At 44.0% G+C, this 22,916-nt stretch overlaps 1 protein-coding gene across 10 annotated transcripts in view; it reads right to left on the bottom strand.

Annotated features, from left to right (window-relative positions):
• The window catches only part of LOC109884138 (zinc finger RNA-binding protein), a 40,433-nt gene extending 18,429 nt beyond the window's left edge, over positions 1-22,004 (bottom strand). For 3 of the 10 annotated variants that reach the window (XR_004210724.1, XM_031829561.1, XM_031829565.1), the window contains exons 1-7: positions 21,873-22,004; positions 21,592-21,673; positions 5,039-5,318; positions 3,896-4,073; positions 2,012-2,218; positions 1,110-1,261; positions 903-989 (exon numbers count right to left, since the gene is read on the bottom strand). Coding sequence is in view for 8 of the 10 variants with exons in the window: in XM_031829561.1 (XP_031685421.1) it covers positions 903-989; positions 1,110-1,261; positions 2,012-2,218; positions 3,896-4,073; positions 5,039-5,318; positions 21,592-21,673; positions 21,873-21,909 (1,023 nt within the window). In the remaining 2 variants the exon portion in view is untranslated. Of the gene's footprint in view, positions 1-902; positions 990-1,109; positions 1,262-1,894; positions 2,219-3,895; positions 4,074-5,026; positions 5,319-21,591; positions 21,674-21,872 lie in introns of all 10 variants that reach the window. The other 7 variants (XR_004210723.1, XM_031829560.1, XM_031829564.1 and 4 more) reach the window with 4 other exon arrangements.
• Between the last annotated feature and the right edge of the window lie 912 nt (positions 22,005-22,916).

The raw sequence follows: 22,916 nt of genomic DNA, 5'->3' as shown, positions 1-22,916 counted from the left end.
ACTCCCCTGGGGTCCCGGCTAGAGGTGTTCTCTAAACTCCCCTGGGGTCCCGGCTAGAGGTGTTCTCTAAACTCCCCTGGGGTCCTGGCTAGAGGTGTTCTCTAAACTCCCCTGGGGTCCTGGCTAGAGGTGTTCTCTAAACTCCCCTGGGGTCCTGGCTAGAGGTGTTCTCTAAACTCCCCTGGGGTCCTGGCTAGAGGTGTTCTCTAAACTCCCCTGGGGTCCTGGCTAGAGGTGTTCTCTAAACTCCCCTGGGGTCCTGGCTAGAGGTGTTCTCTAAACTCCCCTGGGGTCCTGGCTAGAGGTGTTCTCTAAACTCCCCTGGGGTCCTGGCTAGAGGTGTTCTCTAAACTCCCCTGGGGTCCTGGCTAGAGGTGTTCTAACCTCCCCTGGGGTCCTGGCTAGAGGTGTTCTAACCTCACCTGGGGTCCTGGCTAGAGGTGTTCTAACCTCACCTGGGGTCCTGGCTAGAGGTGTTCTAACCTCACCTGGGGTCCTGGCTAGAGGGAGGGCTAGAGGTGTTCTAACCTCACCTGGGGTCCTGGCTAGAGGTGTTCTCTAAGCTCACCTGGGGTCCTGACTAGAGGGAGGGCTAGAGGTGTTCTCTAAACTCACCTGGGGTCCTGGCTAGAGGTGTTCTCTAAGCTCACCTGGGGTCCTGGCTAGAGGTGTTCTAACCTCACCCGGGGGTCCTGGCTAGAGGTGTTCTCTAACCTCACCTGGGGTCCTGGCTAGAGGTGTTCTAAGCTCACCGGGGGTCCTGGCTACAGGTGTTCTCTAAGCTCACCTGGGGTCCTGGCTAGAGGGAGGGCTAGAGGTGTTCTCTAACCTCACCTGGGGTATTGGCTACAGGTGTTCTAACCTCACCTGGGGTCCTAGCTACAGGTGTTCTCTAAACTCACCTGGGGTCCTGCACAGCTGATCTTGCAGACGTCACAGTAGTGGATCTGTGGTGGTTTGGGGGGCTGCTTGGGTTTCAGCTGCTTGCTCTGGAAGGAGGGGGGGGGGGGGGGGGTAAATAATTCATTTTAATCTTAACAATAGAAGCAGTTAAGATACCAAAAATATATATCCTTAAAACAGTAAGAAAACACTAATAGAAATATGACCTGGAAGGGAGGTTTCTTGGTGAAGGAGCTGCCTGTCCAGGCTGCTGAAGCTGCGACAGCCGCCACAGCCTGTTTCTGCTGCTGCTGTTGTTGCTGGTAGTAGGTTGAGGCAGCAGAGTACACCGCTGCTTCGTAGCCAGAATACGAGGTGCCTTGGGAGGAGGGCATTGATAAGAGGACACCAGGGATAAGAGGAGAGAAGGACACCAGGGATAAGACGAGGGGACACCAGGGATAAGAGGAGAGAAGGACACCAGGGATAAGAGGAGAGAAGGACACCAGGGATAAGAGGAGAGGAGGTTGAGAGAAGGACACCAGGGATAAGAGGAGAGGAGGTTAAGAGGGGACAACAGGGATAAGAGGAGAGAAGGACACCAGGGATAAGACGAGGGGACAACAGGGATAAGAGGAGAGGAGGTTAAGAGGAGAGGACACCAGGCATAAGAGGAGAGGAGGTTAAGAGGAGAGGACACCAGGGATAAGAGGACACCAGGGATAAGAGGACACCAGGGATAAGAGGAGAGAAGGACAACAGGGATAAGAGGACAGGAGGTTTAGAGGACAGGCCAGAAGTCAGACAGTTGGGTAGGCAGTGGTGAAGTTAATTACAAAATTACAGTAACAATCCCAAAATTCAAAGAGGTTTTCCAGAAATCTTGGTTGGAGGACTTCCTCCTTCAGACTCTAATACTCCAACCGCAATTTCTGGAATCCTGGGAGGGAATTTGGAGGGGTGGGGGAGATGTGCCCAATTTTGCAACCCCTAGGTGTATTTGAATGCTTACCAGAGTAGGCGACGGGGTTGGTACTATACGTGGGGCTCTGGGAGTACGTGACTGCGTTGGTTGAGTAGGTAGTTGGCAGGTAGTGCATGCTGGTTACGGCTTGCATGTCGTGCTTACCAGAGTACGTGACCGCGTTGGTAGAGTAGGTAGGGCTCTGGGAGTAGGAGGGGACCACAGAGGCAGCGGCTACGGGCTGAACGGTGGAGGAGACCGGGTAGATGGAGAAGGTGGAGGGCACAGCAGGCTTGATGGCCGTCACCTGCCTGGTCTGCTGGGTCTGGGTGTAGGGGGCCAGACTTGTCTGGGTGTAGCCTGTTTTAGAAGCTGCAGAAGCAGAGATGTGAATATTTGCACGGTTTCCGTGTAAATATAAATAAATAAATAAAAACAGGTACATTTTCCAAACAGATGTTTCCATTAAATGGACTTTTTGCAGATAAGTCTGTGTGTAATGACAGTGTAGATAATGCAAGTTAAATATTTCACATTCAACACTAATGAATACAAAAAAGTATTGTGTAAAAGTAAGTGTCTCCCAACCAGGCAGATCTAGTGTCTCCCAACCAGGCAGATCTAGTGTCTCCCAACCAGGCAGATCTAGTGTCTCCCAACCAGGCAGATCTAGTGTCTCCCAACCAGGCAGATCTAGTGTCTCCCAACCAGGCAGATCTAGTGTCTCCCAACCAGGCAGATCTAGTGTCTCCCAACCAGGCAGATCTAGTGTCTCCCAACCAGGCAGATCTAGTGTCTCCCAACCAGGCAGATCTAGTGTCTCCCAACCAGGCAGATCTAGTGTCTCCCAACCAGGCAGATCTAGTGTCTCCCAACCAGGCAGATCTAGTGTCTCCCAACCAGGCAGATCTAGTGTCTCCCAACCAGGCTGATCTAGTGTCTCCCAACCAGGCTGATCTAGTGTCTACAACAGGCTGATCTAGTGTCTACAACAGGCTGATCTAGTGTCTACAACAGGCTGATCTAGTGTCTACAACAGGCTGATCTAGTGTCTACAACAGGCTGATCTAGTGTCTACAACAGGCTGATCTAGTGTCTACAACAGGCTGATCTAGTGTCTACAACAGGCTGATCTAGTAACTACCAGCCCACCTATGAGAGTCTTGCCAATCAATTCTGAAACCACATAGATTTTTTGTATGCGTTCCATCGCAAACTGTCATAAACAAAGATCCCGGCTACTATCCAATCAGACACATCGATATGATCCCACCCCTGGTTAGCCACAATTGGCTTAAAAATAAAAAGAAGCCAAACATAACAATATCTACCAATGAATGTCCAGCGATACTGCCCTGGTCTGTCAGGTGGCGGCATTTGTCCCTCTGTATATAACCAGTTAGCATGTGGGGAAACAGACTTTCCCGCCCAAAACCCTTTAAATTAAAACTGACAGAACTATGTAATGATTATTTGTATGAATTGGGTGTCGATTGTTTGGCTAAGTGTGTATTGACGTGCAGCATCAGTCCTAACAGCAGAAACAACACATTTCTCTTGTTAGATGATTAAATCAATTAAAAAGGGGAAGTTACACTCTTCTCTCACCCCCCCCCCCAAATAGTCTTCGGTTGTGATTTAAGCATTGACATTGTTCCGAGTCATTCATTTCATTGTTTGGTCCGTGAATAATTAATACCGAGTGTAAAAAAAATATATTAAAAAATTCCAAACCAGAAAAGAAAAACTAAATATAATGTCATGGGGTTTTAGGAGTAAATAATTAACTATTATTTTACCAATTATATTGACAGAAAAACACTTTACACCAAGGACCCCGGAGAAAGAGTTGTAGGGTAGAGGAGAAGACTGTGCCCATTTGAAACTACAAAAATAAAAGTCTCTCTTATGCTAGAAAATGTTGGAGACCCCTGGCCTACATGATGAGATTATTTAGGACAAGAGAGATTATGTCAATCTAATTGAATGTCCCCCCCCAAAAATTAAAATAAATAAGAATATGTAGCAAAAGTGTAAAGTCGCCATCACCTGGTAGGGATTTCTTCCACGGGGTGTCCCAGGTGTTAAGGGAGGCGGTCTGGTAGTAGGACTCGGCCGTGGGTTGGGGCTGTACGGCTACCGCAGCGCTAGCTACGGGTTGCTGGTAGTACTGCTTAGGGTCGTAGGTTACCGCCGGGGCCGTAGACCGTACGTAGGAGTAGGAGTCCTGAATGAGGAGAGCACAGGGGAGTTGTCAGGGAAAAACAAAATAATTTCACCTCCCATATTTATTATTATTATTTATTTAAACATAAAAGATGTGAAACAAGGTGATTCAGTACGGTATCCTGATTCTCTAACCTTCTCTCAAAATAGCTAATGCTAGCTAATGCTACGTTCATGGATTAAAAACATTTAACCTTTATTTAACTAGACAAGTCACTTAAGAACAAATTCTTATTTTACAATGACGGCCTGGGAACAGTGGGTTAACTGCCTTTTTCAGAGGGCAGAACGACAGATTTTTACCTTGTCAGCTAGGGGATTCGATCTTGCAACCGTTCGGTTACTAGTCCAACGCTCTAACCACTAGGGGTAGTTCCCCTACCCTTGTTAAATGGTGCAGGACTGTAATGAAACTTATTTTGGCCGTAACAGAGTTGTTGTCTAATATTACAGCAACATCTGCATACTAGACCTAATTGAAGACATTGCAAGGAGTTTTGATCACAGCTGACAGCAGTACTGGGTAAAACTGATCAACAGCTGCAGTTTAAAGACCCCCTCTAATCATTCAGCTGTTCTGTGATTAAAAACCAAAAAGAGAATCTGGGAACAGACTTTAAAAATGAATATCTGAGGTCCAACACCTTCAAAAATCGGTCTGGAGAAAAAATTAAATAATTAAGCCTAAAAACCCAGTAGACACTCCAAAATAAGTATTGAAATGGGGAGCCTTCGCAACGCTTCTGAAAGAGAAAAAAGGAACTTAAAGGAGAAAGCTAGTCGCTATTTCACCAGCCGTTTCCTTGTTTGTTATTTCCCCAGGGTACATTTCCCCAGGGTACATTTCCCCAGGGTACATTTCCCCAGGGTACATTTCAGAACGCTTTAGCCTAAAAATTCACGAACACTCAAAACATTGTGTTGAATTAAAAACAGAGTTGGGCAGTTAGTTACCTGGTAACCCACCTGGTAGTTCTGGGAGGTGACCGGGGGAGGCGGGGGTGGGACGTCCGGCTGGCGTTGTGCGTAGCCGTAGTCTGCTGTGGCGTGCGCCGGCTGGTACCCGCCGTAGGCTGCGGCGGTGGCTGCGGCTGCCACGGCAACTGGGGCGGGCCTGGCTACAGCAACCGTGGCAGCGGTGGGAGCGTAGGCTGCTGCCACGGTGTGGGCAGCCACCGGTGCCTGGTGTACTGTGTAGCTGGCCACGGTGGTAGGGTGGGTGTAGGCCACCGCGCCCGGCTGCTGACTGGAGAAAAAGAAGGGTAGTATTAACGGCTGCGTGCCAATAGGCCAGAGTTCTGATTGCAGGTCATGTCTGCGCTTTACGACAGCTAAACGGCCAATCAGAGACTCACTGTGAGCTTCTTTTTCCACTTCATAAATTAAAACTCCTTTTACATTTTAGTTTCAATTCGCTGTGTCAGAAAAGTCTGTTTAACCCTTCTCCCGCTAGAATGAACGATACGCATCTTCTAGTGATCTATTGATAGGACAGGCACCTGTCAGTCAAAGCCAGCGATGACATGGGGAAAAAGAGCTGGTTTGTCTGCCCCGCCTCCTCGGTACCAGTGTTATTTGTTGTACACTGTGGTTGCCCCCGCAGTCAAATTTATTTTCACAGAGCATTATGCTTCATCATCGTCTCCGGTGAGGGAATTTACATGTCTCATGTAAATGTAAGTGGTAATGAGTTGAAATCTACGTCGTTTTTTTGTGGCACACTCATTGTCTTTTGCATGATCCATAGGCCTATACAGCCACAAAGTTGGGCGCCAAGGCTATTTTACTGTGCTTTGATGAGTGAACAGCGAGTGTGGACTAGGTTTATATATAAAAAGGTGTGGAACTGAATGAAGTCTATCCTATATCCATCACAGAGGTCTATTCAAAGCCCATGTTTAACACCTGCTTCATTCTCCAACCACACCCGTCCGTTTATTACGACTGACGTCATATAAAAGTGGGGGTGCATAATTTGTGTGTGTGTGTGGGGGGGAGGGGGGTCCTTCCCCTGAAAATTTGTGCATTTTTAAAACTATTTTTCCTGCAGTTCTATATGGTTTCTCAACAGGAAATCCATATTGACAGAACCCCTTAGTTTCTTTTGCCTCAAAATGTAAATAGGATCGACAAACTTCCTTCAAAGTCCCACCCACAGTGACGGACAGGTCTGAAACCCTACCAACTGATAGTTCAGTTTAAATGACACATTGGTTTCTTTACTCTGAAGTGTCCAGAGCAGCAGAGACAATGAAATGCATAAATTTGAAGATCATCATTGTGACAATTCATACACACAAATAGTATGTGGACACCCCTTCAAAATGTGTAGGTTCGGCTATTTCAGCCACACAAGTTTGCTAACAGGTGTATAAAAACACAAGCTCACAGTCATGCAATCTCCATAGACAAACATTGGCAGTAGAATGGCCTTAAGAGCTCACCATCATAGGATGCCACCTTTCCAACAAATCAGTTCGTCAAATTTCTGTCCTGCTAGAGCTGCCCCAGTCAACTGTGCCATTATTGTGAAGTGGAAACGTCTAGGAGCAACAACGGCTCAGCTGTGAAGTGGTAGACCACACAAGGTCAAAAGAACAGGATGAACAGCCGAATGCACAAAGTCCTCGGTTGCAAACTGCCTCTGGAAGCAACGTCAGCACAAGAACTGTTCGTCGGGAGCTTCATGAAATGGTTTTCCATGGCAGAGCAGCCGCACACAAACCTAAGATCACCATGCTCAAAGAAAAGCGCCAGCTGGAGTGGTGTAAAGCTTGCCGCCATTCTGGAGCAGTGGAAACGCGTTATCTGGAGTGATGAATCACGCTTCACTATCTGGCAGTCCGACGGACAGATCTGGGTCTGGCGGATACGAGGATAACGCTACCTGCCCTAATGCATACTGCTGTCGTGTCTTTGGCTATGCCGGATTAAGTGATATGACATGCTATTCTATAAAATAATTTCTCCGTAATTAATATCACCTGATTGAGCTAATCATGTAAATGTAATTAGAGAGTCGGGGCACCATGAAATAATATTTATAGAGCTGTTATCTTCCGAATAAACTCTTAAAGACCTAGTAATATTTTACATCAATATCAATCGTCATCTTAATTCAGTCTCATCTGAAAGTTGTAAATTCTTGGTTATCTGCACGAACCCTGGCTAACAATTTGAATCAGCAATACAAAAATTGGGTTTAATTATTTTAATTTACGAAATAGTCACACAATTAAATCATAACTTGATTACAAAATTACGTCATAAAGGAAAACGTCCCTAGCGGGCGGAACAGATATGACAGCTTGCTACACAAAAGGAAAAGGTCTGGTTTGGAGTGAAAGAGCGGGAAGACTGAGGGACACAGGGAGAAGCTGTGCTATCGTAAATACAGTATCTTATGCATTCTAAATTACCGCCCATTTGGAAAAGGAAAATGCAATAAATATTTACTCTGAGCTGCGCTTCAGTAGGTTGGTGGTAGATGGAAGGCCGTGTTGCCAAACCGAGTCCTTTGTATAATGTCTCTGGTGGTCAATTGGATACGTTGTAGTAACGTCGTTGGGTGATAGATGGGATACTGTCTGTTCCTTCCAAACCCTCGTTTGCATCTGCTGTTGCTAACTCAACGGCTAGGAGCTATCATTTCTGTAGTGAATAAGAGTTCAAAGTTCATACCATTCGCAACCAAAGCTCACGCTGATGTTAGCTTTGTTCTGTAGTCATTATCTGAACCATTCTGACATAGGACCGTCATCCTACATCCTCGGAACAGGAAGTTATATTGTTGTCAAGGGCTTATATAGGAAGGGAGAGGAGGGCGTGTTTGAAAAGTTTTATAGCCCACGTCCCTTCACAGGGGCGGGCCACTGAGCAGAGCCCTGCCTTATGAAAACCTAAATCTCACATTTTAGAAGCTAAAAATCACATTTCATCCAATCACAAATAATTTAATATTAAAACATTTAAATTGAACAACAATTCCATGTGAATCAGATAACTCTGATGTGTAGACTTTCCACTGTAGAGTTTATGTCATCTTGTCATTGATGAGAATGTCTCAGATGACAACTGAACTGACATCATATTCATTAAGTACCACCGCACATGTTCTATTGGTCGGATTGCCAGAATTTACACTGCTCAAAAAAATTCAAGGGAACACTAAAATAACACATCCTAGATCTGAATGAATGGAATATTCTTATTAAATACTTTTTTCTTTACATAGTTGAATGTGCTGACAAATCACACAAAAATGATCAATGGAAATCAAATTGATCAACCCATGGAGGTCTGGATTTGGAGTCACACAATATTAAAGTGGAAAACCACACTACAGGCTGATCCAACTTTGATGTAATGTCCTTAAAACAAGTCGCACAGCCCTCTAAGAAATGCCACCCAACACCATGACTGACCCACCACCAAACCGGTCATGCTGGAGGATGTTGCAGGCAGCAGAACGTTCTCCACGGCATCTCCAGACTCTGTCACATGTGCTCAGTGACACCGCCATTATTCAAAAGTGACCAAAACATCAGCCAGGAAGCATAGGAACTGAGAATTGGTCTGTGGTCACCACCTGCAGAACCACTCCTTTATTGGGGGTGTCTTGCTAATTGCCTATAAATTCCAGCTGTTGTCTATTCCATTTGCACAACAGCATGTGAAGCATCAGTGTTGCTTCCTAAGTGGACAGTTTGATTTCACAGAAGTGTGATTGACAGAGTTACATTGTGTTGTTTAAGTGTTCCCTAATTGCCTCTTTTTATATGGTCAGATTTTACTTTAAAGAAAGACCTCAATACAAAGTGGTAAAACATTCAAGTCTCAAACAATTAAATATAGTCGAGAAGTATTCAGAACCTGGCACATTTTCACAGTTATGTTCTAAAACTGATTAAGTTTCCCCATCAATCTACACACAATACCCCATAATGTCATCCCAATACCCCATAATGTCATCCCAATACCCCATAATGTCATCCCAATACCCCATAATGTCATCCCAATACCCCATAATGTCATCCCAATACCCCATAATGTCATCCCAATACCCCATAATGATAAAGGAAATGTGTAAAAACATTTAGAAAAATAACTGAAGTATGACATTTACATAAGTATTCAGACCCTTTACTCAGTACTGTGTTGAAGCACCTTTGGCAGCGATTACAGCCTCAAGTCTTCTTGGGTATGACGCTACCAGCTTGGCACACCTGTATTTGGGGAGTTTCTTCATTCTTCTTTGCAGATCCTCTCAAGCTCTGTCTGAATGGGGAGCGCTTCTGCACAGCTATTTTCAGGTCTCTCCAGAGATGTTTGATTGGGTTCACGTCTGGGCCACTCAAGGACATGTCCCGAAGCCACTCCGACTGGGGGCACACAGCCAAGACCACGTAGGAGGTCCTGAGCAGGTTTTCATGAAGGTTCATCTTTCCCTTGATTCTCACTAGTCTCCCAGTCCCTGAAAAACATCCCCACAGCATGATGCTGCCACCACGCTTCACCGTAGGGATGGTATTGGCCAGGTGTTGAGCGGTTCCTAGTTTCCTCCAGATGTGACGTTTGGCATTCAGGCCAAAGAGTTCAATCTAGGTTTCATCAGACAAGAGAATCTTCTTTCTCCTTTAGGTGCCTTTTGGCAAACTCCAAGCGGGCTGTCGTGTGCCTTTTACTGAGGGGTGGCTTCAGTCTGGCCACTCTACCATAAAGGCCTGATTGGTGGAGTACCGAAGAGATGGGAGAACCTTCCAGAAGGACATCCATCTCTACAGAGGAAGTCTGGAGCTCTTTCAGAGTGACCATCACCTCCCTGACCAAGGCCATTCTCCCCTATTTGCTCAGTTTGACTGGGCAGCCAGCTCTCCGAAGAGTCTTGGTGGCTCCAAACTTCTTCTAAGAATGATGGATGCCACTGTGTTCTTGTGGATCTTCAATGCGACCGACATTTGTTGGTACCCTCCCCCAGATCTGTGCCTCAACACAGTCCTGTCTCAGAGCTCAAGGGACAAGTCCTTTGACCTCATGGGTTGGTTTTCGCTCTGACATGCACTGTCAACTGTGGGACCTTATATAGACAGGTGTGACTTTCAAAACCATGTTCAATCAATTGAATTTACCCCAGGTGGACTCCAGTCAAGTTGTAGAAAGTTCAATGGAAACAAAATGCGAATCTCAGAGGGGTCGGAATCCTTATATAAATAAATGTATTTAAAATTTATAATATATATATATATATATATATATATATATTTCGTCAACTTTCTTATATCTCTCAGATTTAGGACAGACACTTCAGTTCCATGTAATTTAACTTGCAAAATTTTCAAAAAAACAAAACTGTTTTCGCTTTTTCATTATGGTATTTTGTGTAGATGAGAAAACTATTCAAATCAATTTTTGAATCAAGTTGTAACATAAAATGCGGAAAAAGTGAAGGGTTCTGAATACACGGTTTTCAAAACGCATACTGCCTTCAGCTCATTGCAAAGTGGTGTGATGCACTGAAGCCTACCTACCATTGCCTATGCACTTTAATGGCGAATGGGAACCGCGCTTCAATTGAGCAATAAAGAGTTCATTAAACCATCTAAAACTGTTAACACACAATTGCATTTAGAATTGTTGCGCAATGATTAGGCAGAAGTTTCAATACAGCGGCGCCGCTGTCAGAGGGGCTGGGGGGCTGTCAGAGAGGCTGGGGCGCTGTCAGAGAGGCTGGGGCGCCGTCAGAGAGGCTGGGGCGCCGTCAGAGAGGCTGGGGCGCCACTGAGATTCAGTTCATAGTAGTTTATCATAGGCTAACGAAAATCCACACAGCAATTTAATTCCACTATATTATACAAAAGTGACCTATTGACCGATATGCATTTGACCAGTCATGGTTTTCTATTCACTTGCAGTTGGACCCCCCCCCCCCCTCCAGACAAAATTAGCCAACGGCAGTTTTATAAGTAAATATTTAAAATCATCCAAACACCGGATATTCCCGTCTTAACGGAAACCCTGGCCGAGGCGATAACCAAAACAACGTATCAATACTTCCAGTCATTTATATTGTAGAGGCGTGGTTTTTCTACTCCATACCACAATTTAAAAAATCTGAGGTGTAAAATCAAGTATTAAATCCTTGCTCTGTGGATTTTAGACTGGACTCAAAGGCATTAGGATGCACACACAGGAGACCGATGCAGCTCAGCTCCTGAACACCATCAGTATCAAATAGGAATTGACAACAAAAAGTCAAATATCAAATCCATATCTAGATGGGTATCGAAGCATTGCCACCATTCAATTTCCCACTTAAAAAAATATATTCATATGTAACAGCAAGCCTATATGCTCCCATAGATTCTAATAGAACACTGTAGTGATGGCAGGCCATCGTGTGTTTATTAAGAGGGGGAACCATTTCAACAGGAATCTTTGACAACACTGATTCGGCAGGAACTTGTCATCATGTGACTTGCAGAGGAGACGTCACTGCATCAAAATGAGGAAACAGGTGTTGGACATATTAGAGAGAGAGAGGCAATATTCAGGAAAATCATTTGACGTTTGCTCTGATGACCAGCAGACTAAGAGGTCGGTTGGGTCAGGAAAAGCTTCCGACAAAAGGCTCTGTGTGCAGAGAGCTACATGCGAGAGCTTGGGTGGAGTCTGAACAGCGGACACCATTTGGTAACATGATACCTCGCCGGTCCACTCATTTCTAGACTCCCAAATAACATTTTATTTATGACAATTTGTTAAAAAAAATAAAAATAAAATTTTAAATATGAAATTTCACTAACAGTAACAATCAAATGCTTGCAGGTACTTATGGGGGGGGGCAGAGATCTGTTTTCCCATTTGATGTAGGCAGATGGGAAACTTGAAAAACATTACCACTAAGCTCATTTGAAAGGACTGCATATTTAAATATTAGCTAGGCCTACATGTATATCCAACCTGAACTTTCATTACATCGCCTTGTTTTTGTGCCGGGCCTGTCGGTCGCCGGGCCTGTCGGTCGCCGGGCCTGTCGGTCGCCGGGCCTGTCGGTCGCCGGGCCTGTCGGTCGCCGGGCCTGTCGGTCGCCGGGCCTGTCGGTCGCCGGGCCTGTCGGTCGCCGGGCCTGTCGGTCGCCGGGCCTGTCGGTCGCCTTTAAGCTTCCCAGATCTTCCCCATGCCAAATAAGATTAATAAAATAACTAGCCCTGACAAATATTCCCGTAGCCTACAACATTACAGTTTGATATGCTGCTTCAATGTATTCTCTCCCATAGGTTTACATTCTATTTTAATCTGATATCACAGAGAGACGGCTCACAGCCACCAGCTGTGTTTATAGTGCATCAGTAGTTCACTATTACTTCAGAAATACCCATTTGGTGGATTCTTATAAGACTACAAAGTTAAGTTTATTGTTTGAACAATTGCTGAGATTATATTTTGGTTATCAAGGCAGCGTAAGCTACTTTGATACATAGCCTATAGATCAAGGAACCAAGCGACAACCACAGAGATCCTATTCAAATTACTGGAGAAGCTGTCATAAACACTCAACATTCTAGAATGGGTCAATAAAAAAAAAAAATGGCAGCCATCTTGGTCAGGGAGATATCCAAAAGCCATCTAAAATTGGAATGAATGGCAGCAGAGACATAGGAAATACAAAAAAGGCATGTGCTGTGTATCAGACTTTTGTCAGTTAGAAATACTGTTAGTGAGTTTCATACAGATTCTGTATAAAACTCAAACTGTAAACAGACCAAGTCTCAGATTTAGTTTTCTTGGAAAGCTGTGAGTGCAATTATGATACAGTATCAATACTTGCATTTACGACAACCACCTGTCCCAAGTCCTATATTTACTACCACTACCTGTCCCAAGTCCTATATTTACTACCACTACCTGTCCCAAGTCCTATATTTACTACCACTACCTGTCCCAAGTCCTATATTTACAACTGATTTCAGCCAGTCTATGGCTGTTGAATTGAACGCATTGTTTGAATGAAATGTCAGCATATTGGCAGTTCATTTGAACAATCCATCCAAAACTGGCTGGTTAACTAACATTGCAGACATTCTTCACAATCCCAACACTGGCAAACCATGGTTGACCAACTCCCTGATCAACATGGCTGATCTTCATCCCATCATAAGAAGGTTCATTCTAGTATTCTGATTCCTAATTCTATGGTAAAATACAGTGCAATATGGATGTGAAATCAATGTTACACATTGCTCGGACATTCACAAGGAGCTGAAACCACCCATTATTCTCGACCACCGAGAATGGACGCATATCTGCGCCTATTATCAAATAGTAATTTCTTTGGCCCCGGTAAGAATCAGCTACAAAGGGCTGCTCGAATGCGGAGGGGAGACGGATGTTGGCGTTAATGTGTCAACATGTTGTTTGAGGAGTTGACAGCTGCATAGGCTATTCTAGTTGAGCAGTGGAGATATACTCTGTCACCGTTGTAATTGACATATTTTGTCCCCAAACTGGACATTTAAACGATGAGAATCCTCCTTGTTTATCCACCCCACCATCATACAGGGGCGGCAGGGTAGCCTAGTGGTTAGAATGTTGGACCGAAAGGTTGCAAGTTCAAATCCCAGAGCTGAAAAGGTACAAATCTGTCGTTCTGCCCCTGAACAGGCAGTTAACCCACTGCTCCTAGGCCCGTTAACCCACTGCTCCTAGGCCCGTTAACCCACTGCTCCTAGGCCCGTTAACCCACTGCTCCTAGGCCCGTTAACCCACTGCTCCTAGGCCCGTTAACCCACTGCTCCTAGGCCCGTTAACCCACTGCTCCTAGGCCCGTTAACCCACTGCTCCTAGGCCCGTTAACCCACTGCTCCTAGGCCCGTTAACCCACTGCTCCTAGGCCCGTTAACCCACTGCTCCTAGGCCCGTTAACCCACTGCTCCTAGGCCCGTTAACCCACTGCTCCTAGGCCCGTTAACCCACTGCTCCTAGGCCCGTTAACCCACTGCTCCTAGGCCCGTTAACCCACTGCTCCTAGGCCCGTTAACCCACTGCTCCTAGGCCCGTTAACCCACTGCTCCTAGGCCCGTTAACCCACTGCTCCTAGGCCCGTTAACCCACTGCTCCTAGGCCCGTTAACCCACTGCTCCTAGGCCCGTTAACCCACTGCTCCTAGGCCCGTTAACCCACTGCTCCTAGGCCGTCATTGAAAATAAGAATTAGTTCTTAACTGACTTGCCTGATTAAATAAAAAGGGTAAATAAATACAGAACTGGTTCCCAGCTGCACCTCACATTAAAAAATGACAGTTTGAAATGCGCCAATTAAGATGTACATTTAGATTACAACGTACACATAGGCTCTAGTTAAAACAGAATAAAGTTTTTTTTTTAAAAGCTCAGATTTACACAAGAGCAGACTTTCACAAGGTGCTGAAACCACCTTGTGGTTCCCTGTTTTCACTTTGTCATTATGGGGTATCGGGTGTAGATTGATGAGGAAAATGTTTGATTTAATCCATTGTAGAATAAGGCTGTGATGTAACAAAATGTGGTGAAGGTCCAAGAGTCTGAATACTTTCTGAATGCACTGTATATAAGGGGGGGGGGGTCAATTCCTGGTTCTCATTCCCTCATTAGACATCAGTTTCACTCCTCTTCGCCGATTGGCAGGGTGATCCACCCAAAAGTGTAATAGTGAGACAGGTTATTGTGCGCTTCTCCATCTGAAATGCCAAGATGACTGATTTAAAAAAAAGGCAGGACTAAAAATAAAAAATCTCATTCATTTGGGAATCATTCAACCCTTTAAGATGAACGGAAACATTACACCAGGGGGACTAAATTCAATTCAGGGCATTAAAGTGGATCTGAACCCAATTCAGGGCATTAAAGTGGATCTAAACCCAATTCAAGGTGGCGATATAACATGGAGATGTTTACAGTTTACTTTTAGAGGAAAATATGACAAGTACCTAGCTTAGTGGGTGACAGCAAGATAGCGAAATCGCTTAGTTACTGTAAACACATTGTGTCCAATAGATGTTTTCATCTGTCATGCTAGGTAAACATCTCACGCAAGTCAAACTGCATGCAAAGAAGGTGGCCGTCAGCAGAATAACTTGCCGTCTGATTTGATCAGGTAAAATCAACTCCACTAAAAAGAGGCGATTCTCATTGAATGAAATGTCAAAAAAGAGAATACAAACCCAGAAACATAAATCATGAAAATGGTCAATTTGGTGGAAATCTGTTCTCTCAGTGGGTAAAATACTAAAATGTTATCCATGATTTAACGTCTCAGTGGGCCGCATGTAAGAATCAGTCAATTGTGTAGGAACATGTCATAACTATAATTCTGGTCCCTTGAGAGTTACTCACATTTCATAGCGCTTTTAAAACAATGACCTGCACTCCGGGGTGGCTATAAAAATACATGTAAACCAATAGACGGTATGGACGGATATATGAGGTAAACTGGGGGTGTGCATCTTTCAAAATCTACACTTAAACGAAACAATTTCAAAGATTTTTACTGAGTTAGTTCAAATAAGGAAATTAAACCAATTCAGACCCAATATATGGATTTCACATGACTGAATATAGATATGCTTCGGTTGGTCACAGATGCCTTAATAACAAGTTAGGGGGTCGTGGATCAGAAAACCAGTCAGTATCTGGTGTGACTACCATTTGCCTCATGCAGCGAGACACATCTCCTTCACAGAGCGGATCAGGCTGTTGATTGTGGAATGTTTTCCCACTCCTCTTCATTGGCAAGACCCTGATGAGGACGACGAGCACGCAGATGAGCTTCCCTGAGACAGTTTGTGCAGAAATTCTTCAGTTGTGCAAACCCAGTGTCATTAGCTGTCCGGGTGGCTGGTCTCAGACAATCCAGCAAGTGTAGAAGTCAGATGTTGAAGTCCTGGGCTGCCGTGGTCGGTGGTTGTGGCCAGTTGGACATACTGCCAAATTATCTAAAAACAATGTTGGAGGTGGCTTATGGTAGAGAAATGAACATTTAATTCTCTGGCGTAGATTGCTGCAGTGAGCATGCCAATTGCACGCTCCCTCAACTTGAAACATCTGGAGTTGTGTGACAAAACAGCACTTTAAACTGGCCTTTAAAATTGTCCCCAGCAGAAGGTGCACCTGTGTAATGATCATGCTGTTTAATCAGCTTCTTGATATGCCACACCTGTCAGGTGGACGGATTATCTTGGCGAAGGAGAAACGCTCACTAAAAAAGGGATGTAAAACAAATTTGTGTACAATTTAAGAGAAATACACCGTGTGCATGGAACATTTCTGGTATTTTTTAATTTCAGCTCCTCAAACATGGGACCCACCACATGTATATTTTTGGTCAGAATAGATATTCTCGGGCGCCGAGACAATACGTTTTAGTTTGAAACAACTCTGTACGAGTGGGTTTGATTAGAGGAACAAATCAATGCACAACATGTTATTTTATTTCACCTTTATTTTAACCAGGTAGGCACTAACATGTTGCATACACACATCCATTTTCCATTCTAAATTAATATCTGCTGCGGATGGATCTGCTGGCATCTGTCCGTCCCCACCTGAACCATAAGGGAGACGAGGCATCTACCACAATCAAATTTGTCCACCCACTTTGGTTATGAAATCACCCACTAATTAACATGTCCTTTTTGCACTAGTAATACATACTTAGGTTGGAGTCATTAAAACTCATTTTTCAACCACTCCACAAATTTCTTGTGAACAAACTATAGTTTCAGCAAGTCGGTTAGGACATCTCCTTTGTGCATGACAAGTAATTTTTCCAACAATTGTTTACAGACAGATTATTTCACGTATAATTCACTCACAATTCCAGTGGGTCAGAAGTTTACATACACCAAGTTGAATGTGCCTTTAAACAGCTTGGAAAATTCCAGAAAATTATGTCATGGCTTTAGAAGCTTCTGATAGGCTAATTGACATAATTTGAGTCAATTGGAGGTGTACCTGTGGATGTATTTCAAGGCCTACCTTCAAACTCAGTGCCTCTTTGCTTGAGGCACTGTGGGAAAATCAAAAGAACTCAGCCAAGACCTCAGGAAAAAAATTGTAGACCTCCACAAGTCTGGTTCATCCTTGGGAGCAATTTCCAAACATCTGAAGGTACCACGTTCATCTGTACAAACAATAGTACGCAAGTATAAACACCATGGGACCAAGCAGCAGTCATACCACTCAGGAAGGAGACATCTTCCGTCTCCTAGAGATGAATGTACTTTAGTGTGAAAAGTGCAAGCCTGCTTCCAAAGTTGTGGCAAAATGGCTTAAGGACAACAAAGTCAAGGTATTGGAGTGGCCATGACAAAGCCCTTACCTCAATCCTATATAAAATGTGTGAGCAGAACTGAAAAAGCGTGTGTGAGCAAGGAAGCCTACAAACCTAACTCAGTTACACCAGCTCTGTCAGGAGGAATGGGCCAAAGTTCACCCAACTTATTGTGGGAAGCAACCTGAAACGTTTGACCCAAGTTAAACAATTTAAAAGGCAATGCTACAAAATACTAATTGAGTGTATGTTAACTTCTGACCCACTGGGAATGTGATGAAAGAAATAAAAGCTGAAATAAATCATTCTCTCTGCTATTATTATGACATTTCACATTCTTAAAATAAAGTGGTGATCCTAACTGACCTAAGACAGAGATGTTTTACCAGGATCAAATGTCAGGAATTTTGAACTGAGTTTAAATGTATTTGGCTAAGGTGTATGTAAACTTCAACTGTGTTGTGGGAAGCTTGTGTATGGCGATTGCATCATCCCACCTGGACAAGAGGAATACCTACGTAAGAATGCGGTTCATTGACTATAGCTCAGCATTCAACACCATAGTACACCCCAAGCTCGAGGACCTGGGTCTGAACCGGGCTCTGTGCAACTGGATCCTGGGCTTCCTGACAGCCCGCCCCCAGGTGGTAAAGGTAGGAAACATCTCCACTTTGCTGATCCTCAACACTGGGGCCCCACAAGGGTGTGCTCAGCCCCCTCCTGTACTCCCTGTTCACCCATGACTGCGTGACCAAGCACACCAACTCCATCAAGTTTACAGATGACACAACAGTAGTGGGCTTGATTACCAACAAGACAGACTACAGGGAGGAGGTGAGGCACTCGGAGTGTGGTGTCAGGAAAACAACGTCCCACTCAACGTCAACAAAACAGATGATCGTGGAGGGAGCACCCCCCTATCGCCGGATAAGACAGCAGTGGATAAGGTGGAACGTTTTAAAGTTCCTCGACAAACTGAAATGGTCCACCCACACAGAGTGTGCTGAGCGCCACGTCAACCTCAGGAGGCTGAAGTAATTTGGCTTGTCACCTAAACTTTTACAGAGGCACAATTGAGAGCTTCCTGTTGGGCTGTATCACTGCCTGGTACGGCAACTGCACGGCTCTCCCGAAGGTGGTGCGGTCTGCCCAACGCATCACCGGGGGCAAACTACCTGCCCTCCAGGACACCTACAGCACCCGATGTCACAGGAAGGCCAAACACTAGTCACTTTAATGTTTACATACCTTGCATTACTCATCTCATATGTATATACTGTATTCTATACCATCTATTGCATCTTAGACTATACCGCTCTGTCATTTCTCATCCATATATTTTTACTCCATTAGGTATTTGTTGTGGAATTGTTATATATTGATGCACTGTCGGAACTAGAAACACAAGCATTTCGCTACACTGGCAATAAGATCTGCTAACCATGTGTATGTAACCAATAACATCTGCTAACCATGTGTATGTAACCAATAACATCTGCTAACCAGGTGTATGTAACCAATAACATCTGCTAACCAGGTGTATGTAACCAATAACATCTGCTAACCAGGTGTATGTAACCAATAACATCTGCTAACCAGGTGTATGTAACCAATAACATCTGCTAACCAGGTGTATGTAACCAATAACATCTGCTAACCAGGTGTATGTAACCAATAACATCTGCTAACCATGTGTATGTAACCAATAACATCTGATATGATTTCTAGCTATGCTAGGGTTACTTTTAGGAGTTAACTGAACTGTTATCTGAACATGCTAAGTAGTTGCTCGTGGTTGAAAAATGGCTAATTAGCTAAAATATTAAAGTTGTGCATGATAAGATTTTAACTCACTAGACATTCAGTATATACACCCATCCATTCACCCACCCTGGGTTTCTGCCTTAAGTAACCATACCAAAACATATTATACTAATTACGAGTGTCCCGGAATCACGTTTACTATGTTACATCTAGTCAATGAGACCAGGCTGCCTCTAACTTGGCACTCCCAAAATATTGTTTAGAATGATGGGGAAGCTATAGAAATGCATTTATTAATGTCTACATTCATTCAATTAGACACCATATTGTTCCAGGTTTATTACGGGTGCTAGCTACAGAACTCAGCACTGTGTATTATATCAAAATGTGGGTTGGACTTCGCTGTCCGTGAGACGAGAACAACATGCTCTAGTGTTTGTCTATAAAGCACTTCTGAATAAACTACCTTCTTATTTATCATCGGTCATCAATATTAGAATTAGAATTCCTAAAACCAGGTCTCACGCATGGATTACACTTGAGGCCCATGCGATCTCCACAGAGTTGGGTATGGCTGCCTTTTCCTGTTACACTCCTTGCCTATGGAATAGCCTGCAGACTAAACTTAAACCTGAGACTCTTGTCCCCCTGTTACACTCCTCGCCTATGGAATAAGCCTGCAAACTAAACTTCAACCTGAGACTCTCGTCCCCCTGTTACACTCCTCACCTATGGAATAGCCTGCAGACTAAACTTCAACCTGAGACTCTCGTCCCCCTGTTACACTCCTCACCTATGGAATAGCCTGCAGACTAAACTTCAACCTGAGACTCTCGTCCCCCTGTTACACTCCTCACCTATGGAATAGCCTGCAGACTAAACTTCAACCTGAGACTCTCGTCCCCCTGTTACACTCCTCACCTATGGAATAGCCTGCAGACTAAACTTCAACCTGAGACTCTCGTCCCCCTGTTACACTCCTCACCTATGGAATAGCCTGCAGACTAAACTTCAACCTGAGACTCTCGTCCCCCTGTTACACTCCTCACCTATGGAATAGCCTGCAGACTAAACTTCAACCTGAGACTCTCGTCCCCCTGTTACACTCCTCACCTATGGAATAGCCTGCAGACTAAACTTCAACCTGAGACTCTCGTCCCCCTGTCGCCCATTTTAAATATTTATTAGAGGATTTTATTTTCGTATTGCTTGTAACTGTTTTGGGTAATACAAGTTCTAGTGCTGTTAGGTTATTCCCCTAACAGGTTATTCCCCTAACAGGTTATTCCCCTAACAGGTTATTCCCCTAACAGGTTATTCCCCTAACAGGTTATTCCCCTAACAGGTTATTCCCCTAACAGGTTATTCCCCTAACAGGTTATTCCCCTAACAGGTTATTCCCCTAACAGGTTATTCCCCTAACAGGTTATTCCCCTAACAGGTTATTCCCCTAACAGGTTATTCCCCTAACAGGTTATTCCCCTAACAGGTTATTCTACTAACAGGTTATTCTACTAACAGGTTATTCTACTAACAGGTTATTCCCCTGTGTGTAAATGTAATCTGGTGCTGTATGTGTTTGTGTTATCTGTGATGGTTGTGTTTGTCTTGTGTAGTTTCTTAAATCATTGGACCTAAACTGTATATGTGTAAACATGTATATGCAGGGCCCAGCTGTAAAAGAGACAGTGGTCTCATTCTATGTTCCTTGTTGAAATAAAAAGTACAATTATATTAATAAACTGTTTAATTATGCGAGTTAAAACACAAGATGCCTAAAAACATTTTCCTTAAAGTATATATTTTTTTTGATGACCAATGTTACCATCCTCACTACAACAAAAATACATGTTAATTTTTATCCTTGAAATACTTTAAATTGTAAGTGTGTAGAATTTAATTCATCACTATGGATGACTGCTCCTACGGGACAGTGCCAATATGGCTGACCAGTGGCCTTCAAATCCTCTCATGTCCAATACAAAGCATCAGCAATCCAGGATTTATATACACGTTGCTTACTAACCCCCTTCAGAAGATTCGGACAAATTACTAGGCTGACTTGATCCACTCAATCAGTACATAACGTAAAGACATTTCACTGTTCTAGTACCGAATTTCGTTATAACATACAGTACTACAATCTGTAGCTACTGTTGAACGAGTGCCATGTGTAACCTCCGGCTGTAACGTAGGAGACGTGAGAAACTTACAATTCACTCGACAATCGATACCTCTCGAAATCATCGTCAATGAGAATAAAATACCCTTGTTCTTAATTAACTGGCCAGCCACTGGCAGATATCAGCTCCGCAGAATACTTACTATTATCACCCCCTCCCCCAACCTGAAACAATAGCAACCTAACTATGGGTTGGGGGGTATCTGTACTGACAGTAAATTGGTCTCGTACGGCGATGGATCGCATCTCCCAATGCGTCGTTTCTTACCTGTACTGCGCGGCAGCACCGTGGGTAAATCCAAAGTAGTTGCCGGTAGCCATTTTAGCATCTTCACCTAGCCGGCTGGGCACTGCAGAATAGATATATTGAGGGTAAACGGTAGGCTAGTACTGGTTGGCTAGCTAGTTAACAGCTATACCCCGCATTAGCGCAAAGAGAGCTCCTCAATCCAAGACCCACCGACCCAAAACCAAGCTTTCCTCGTAAACATGATAAATAATGAATAGTTTGTAAATATATTTATTTGTTTTTCATAAAGATTTACTCACCATAGGTGAAGGAGACCACTGGACATATGGGAATCATTGGTTCGTGTTTCTCAGACTACGAACTCTGACTCATAACCCTGCGTATGGTATTTATATGAGAAGGTCGGACCAGGAAATGGATCCGCACATGCGCTGTACACACGGACATGATGGGAATTGTAGTTCTACTAGGCCGAATCATTTGTTTTCCTCAAGGTCAGATGACTGTGCCACACAATTATATCAAATCATAGACTCTTTATAGGAAATGTGTCTATATGCGTTGGGTCTAAGTAACTGTTACAAGGAAAGTAACACCATTCATTTGTTATATTTTTCTCTTAGAGTAGTATAATATGCCATAGCAGATGCTTTTATGACATACGTGGTTCGAAGCCATGCATGATGATGATTAACCTTGCCAGAGAGCAGAAGACGGATTTAGCTCAGTGGGATATTTTCCTAGCCACTGTACTCCTGCCTCTGCGTTGCTTGTGTAACGGATGTGAAACGCTAGCTTAGTTAGTGGTGGTGCAGCCCTAAATAGTGTTTCAATCGGTGACGTCACTTGCTCTTTTGTGGAGCGATGGGTAACGATGCTTCGTGGGTGACTGTTGTTGTGTGCAGAGGGTCCCAGGTTCGCGCCCGGGTATGGGCAAGGGGACGGTCTAAAGTTATACTGTTACACTTGTTCTTTGGGGTTTTAGGCTGGGTATCTGTAAATCCCTTTCATGACAACTGCTGATGTAAAAAAAAGGGCTTTATAAAATAAAATTTGAATGATTCATGTGAATAGCAGGAAACCTGGGGTTGAAGAGCGGTGTGATTACGGTGGCACAGAGGGAGACTGTGTGTGGTGTGTGCTCAAAACATGCTAGGTAAGCATGTTTTGGGAAATGTTTGGTAAACAACAGGTGTAGACTAACAGTGAAATGCTTGGTAAACAACAGGTGTAGACTAACAGTGAAATGCTTGGTAAACAACAGGTGTAGACTAACAGTGAAATGCTTGGTAAGCAACAGGTGTAGACTAACAGTGAAATGCTTGGTAAACAACAGGTGTAGA

Source organism: Oncorhynchus kisutch, linkage group LG8 (genome assembly GCF_002021735.2).
Source record: "Oncorhynchus kisutch isolate 150728-3 linkage group LG8, Okis_V2, whole genome shotgun sequence".
NCBI lineage: Eukaryota > Metazoa > Chordata > Actinopteri > Salmoniformes > Salmonidae > Oncorhynchus > Oncorhynchus kisutch.
The sequence above is the reverse complement of the archived record's forward strand: the minus strand, read 5'-3'. Positions and strand labels throughout refer to the sequence as shown.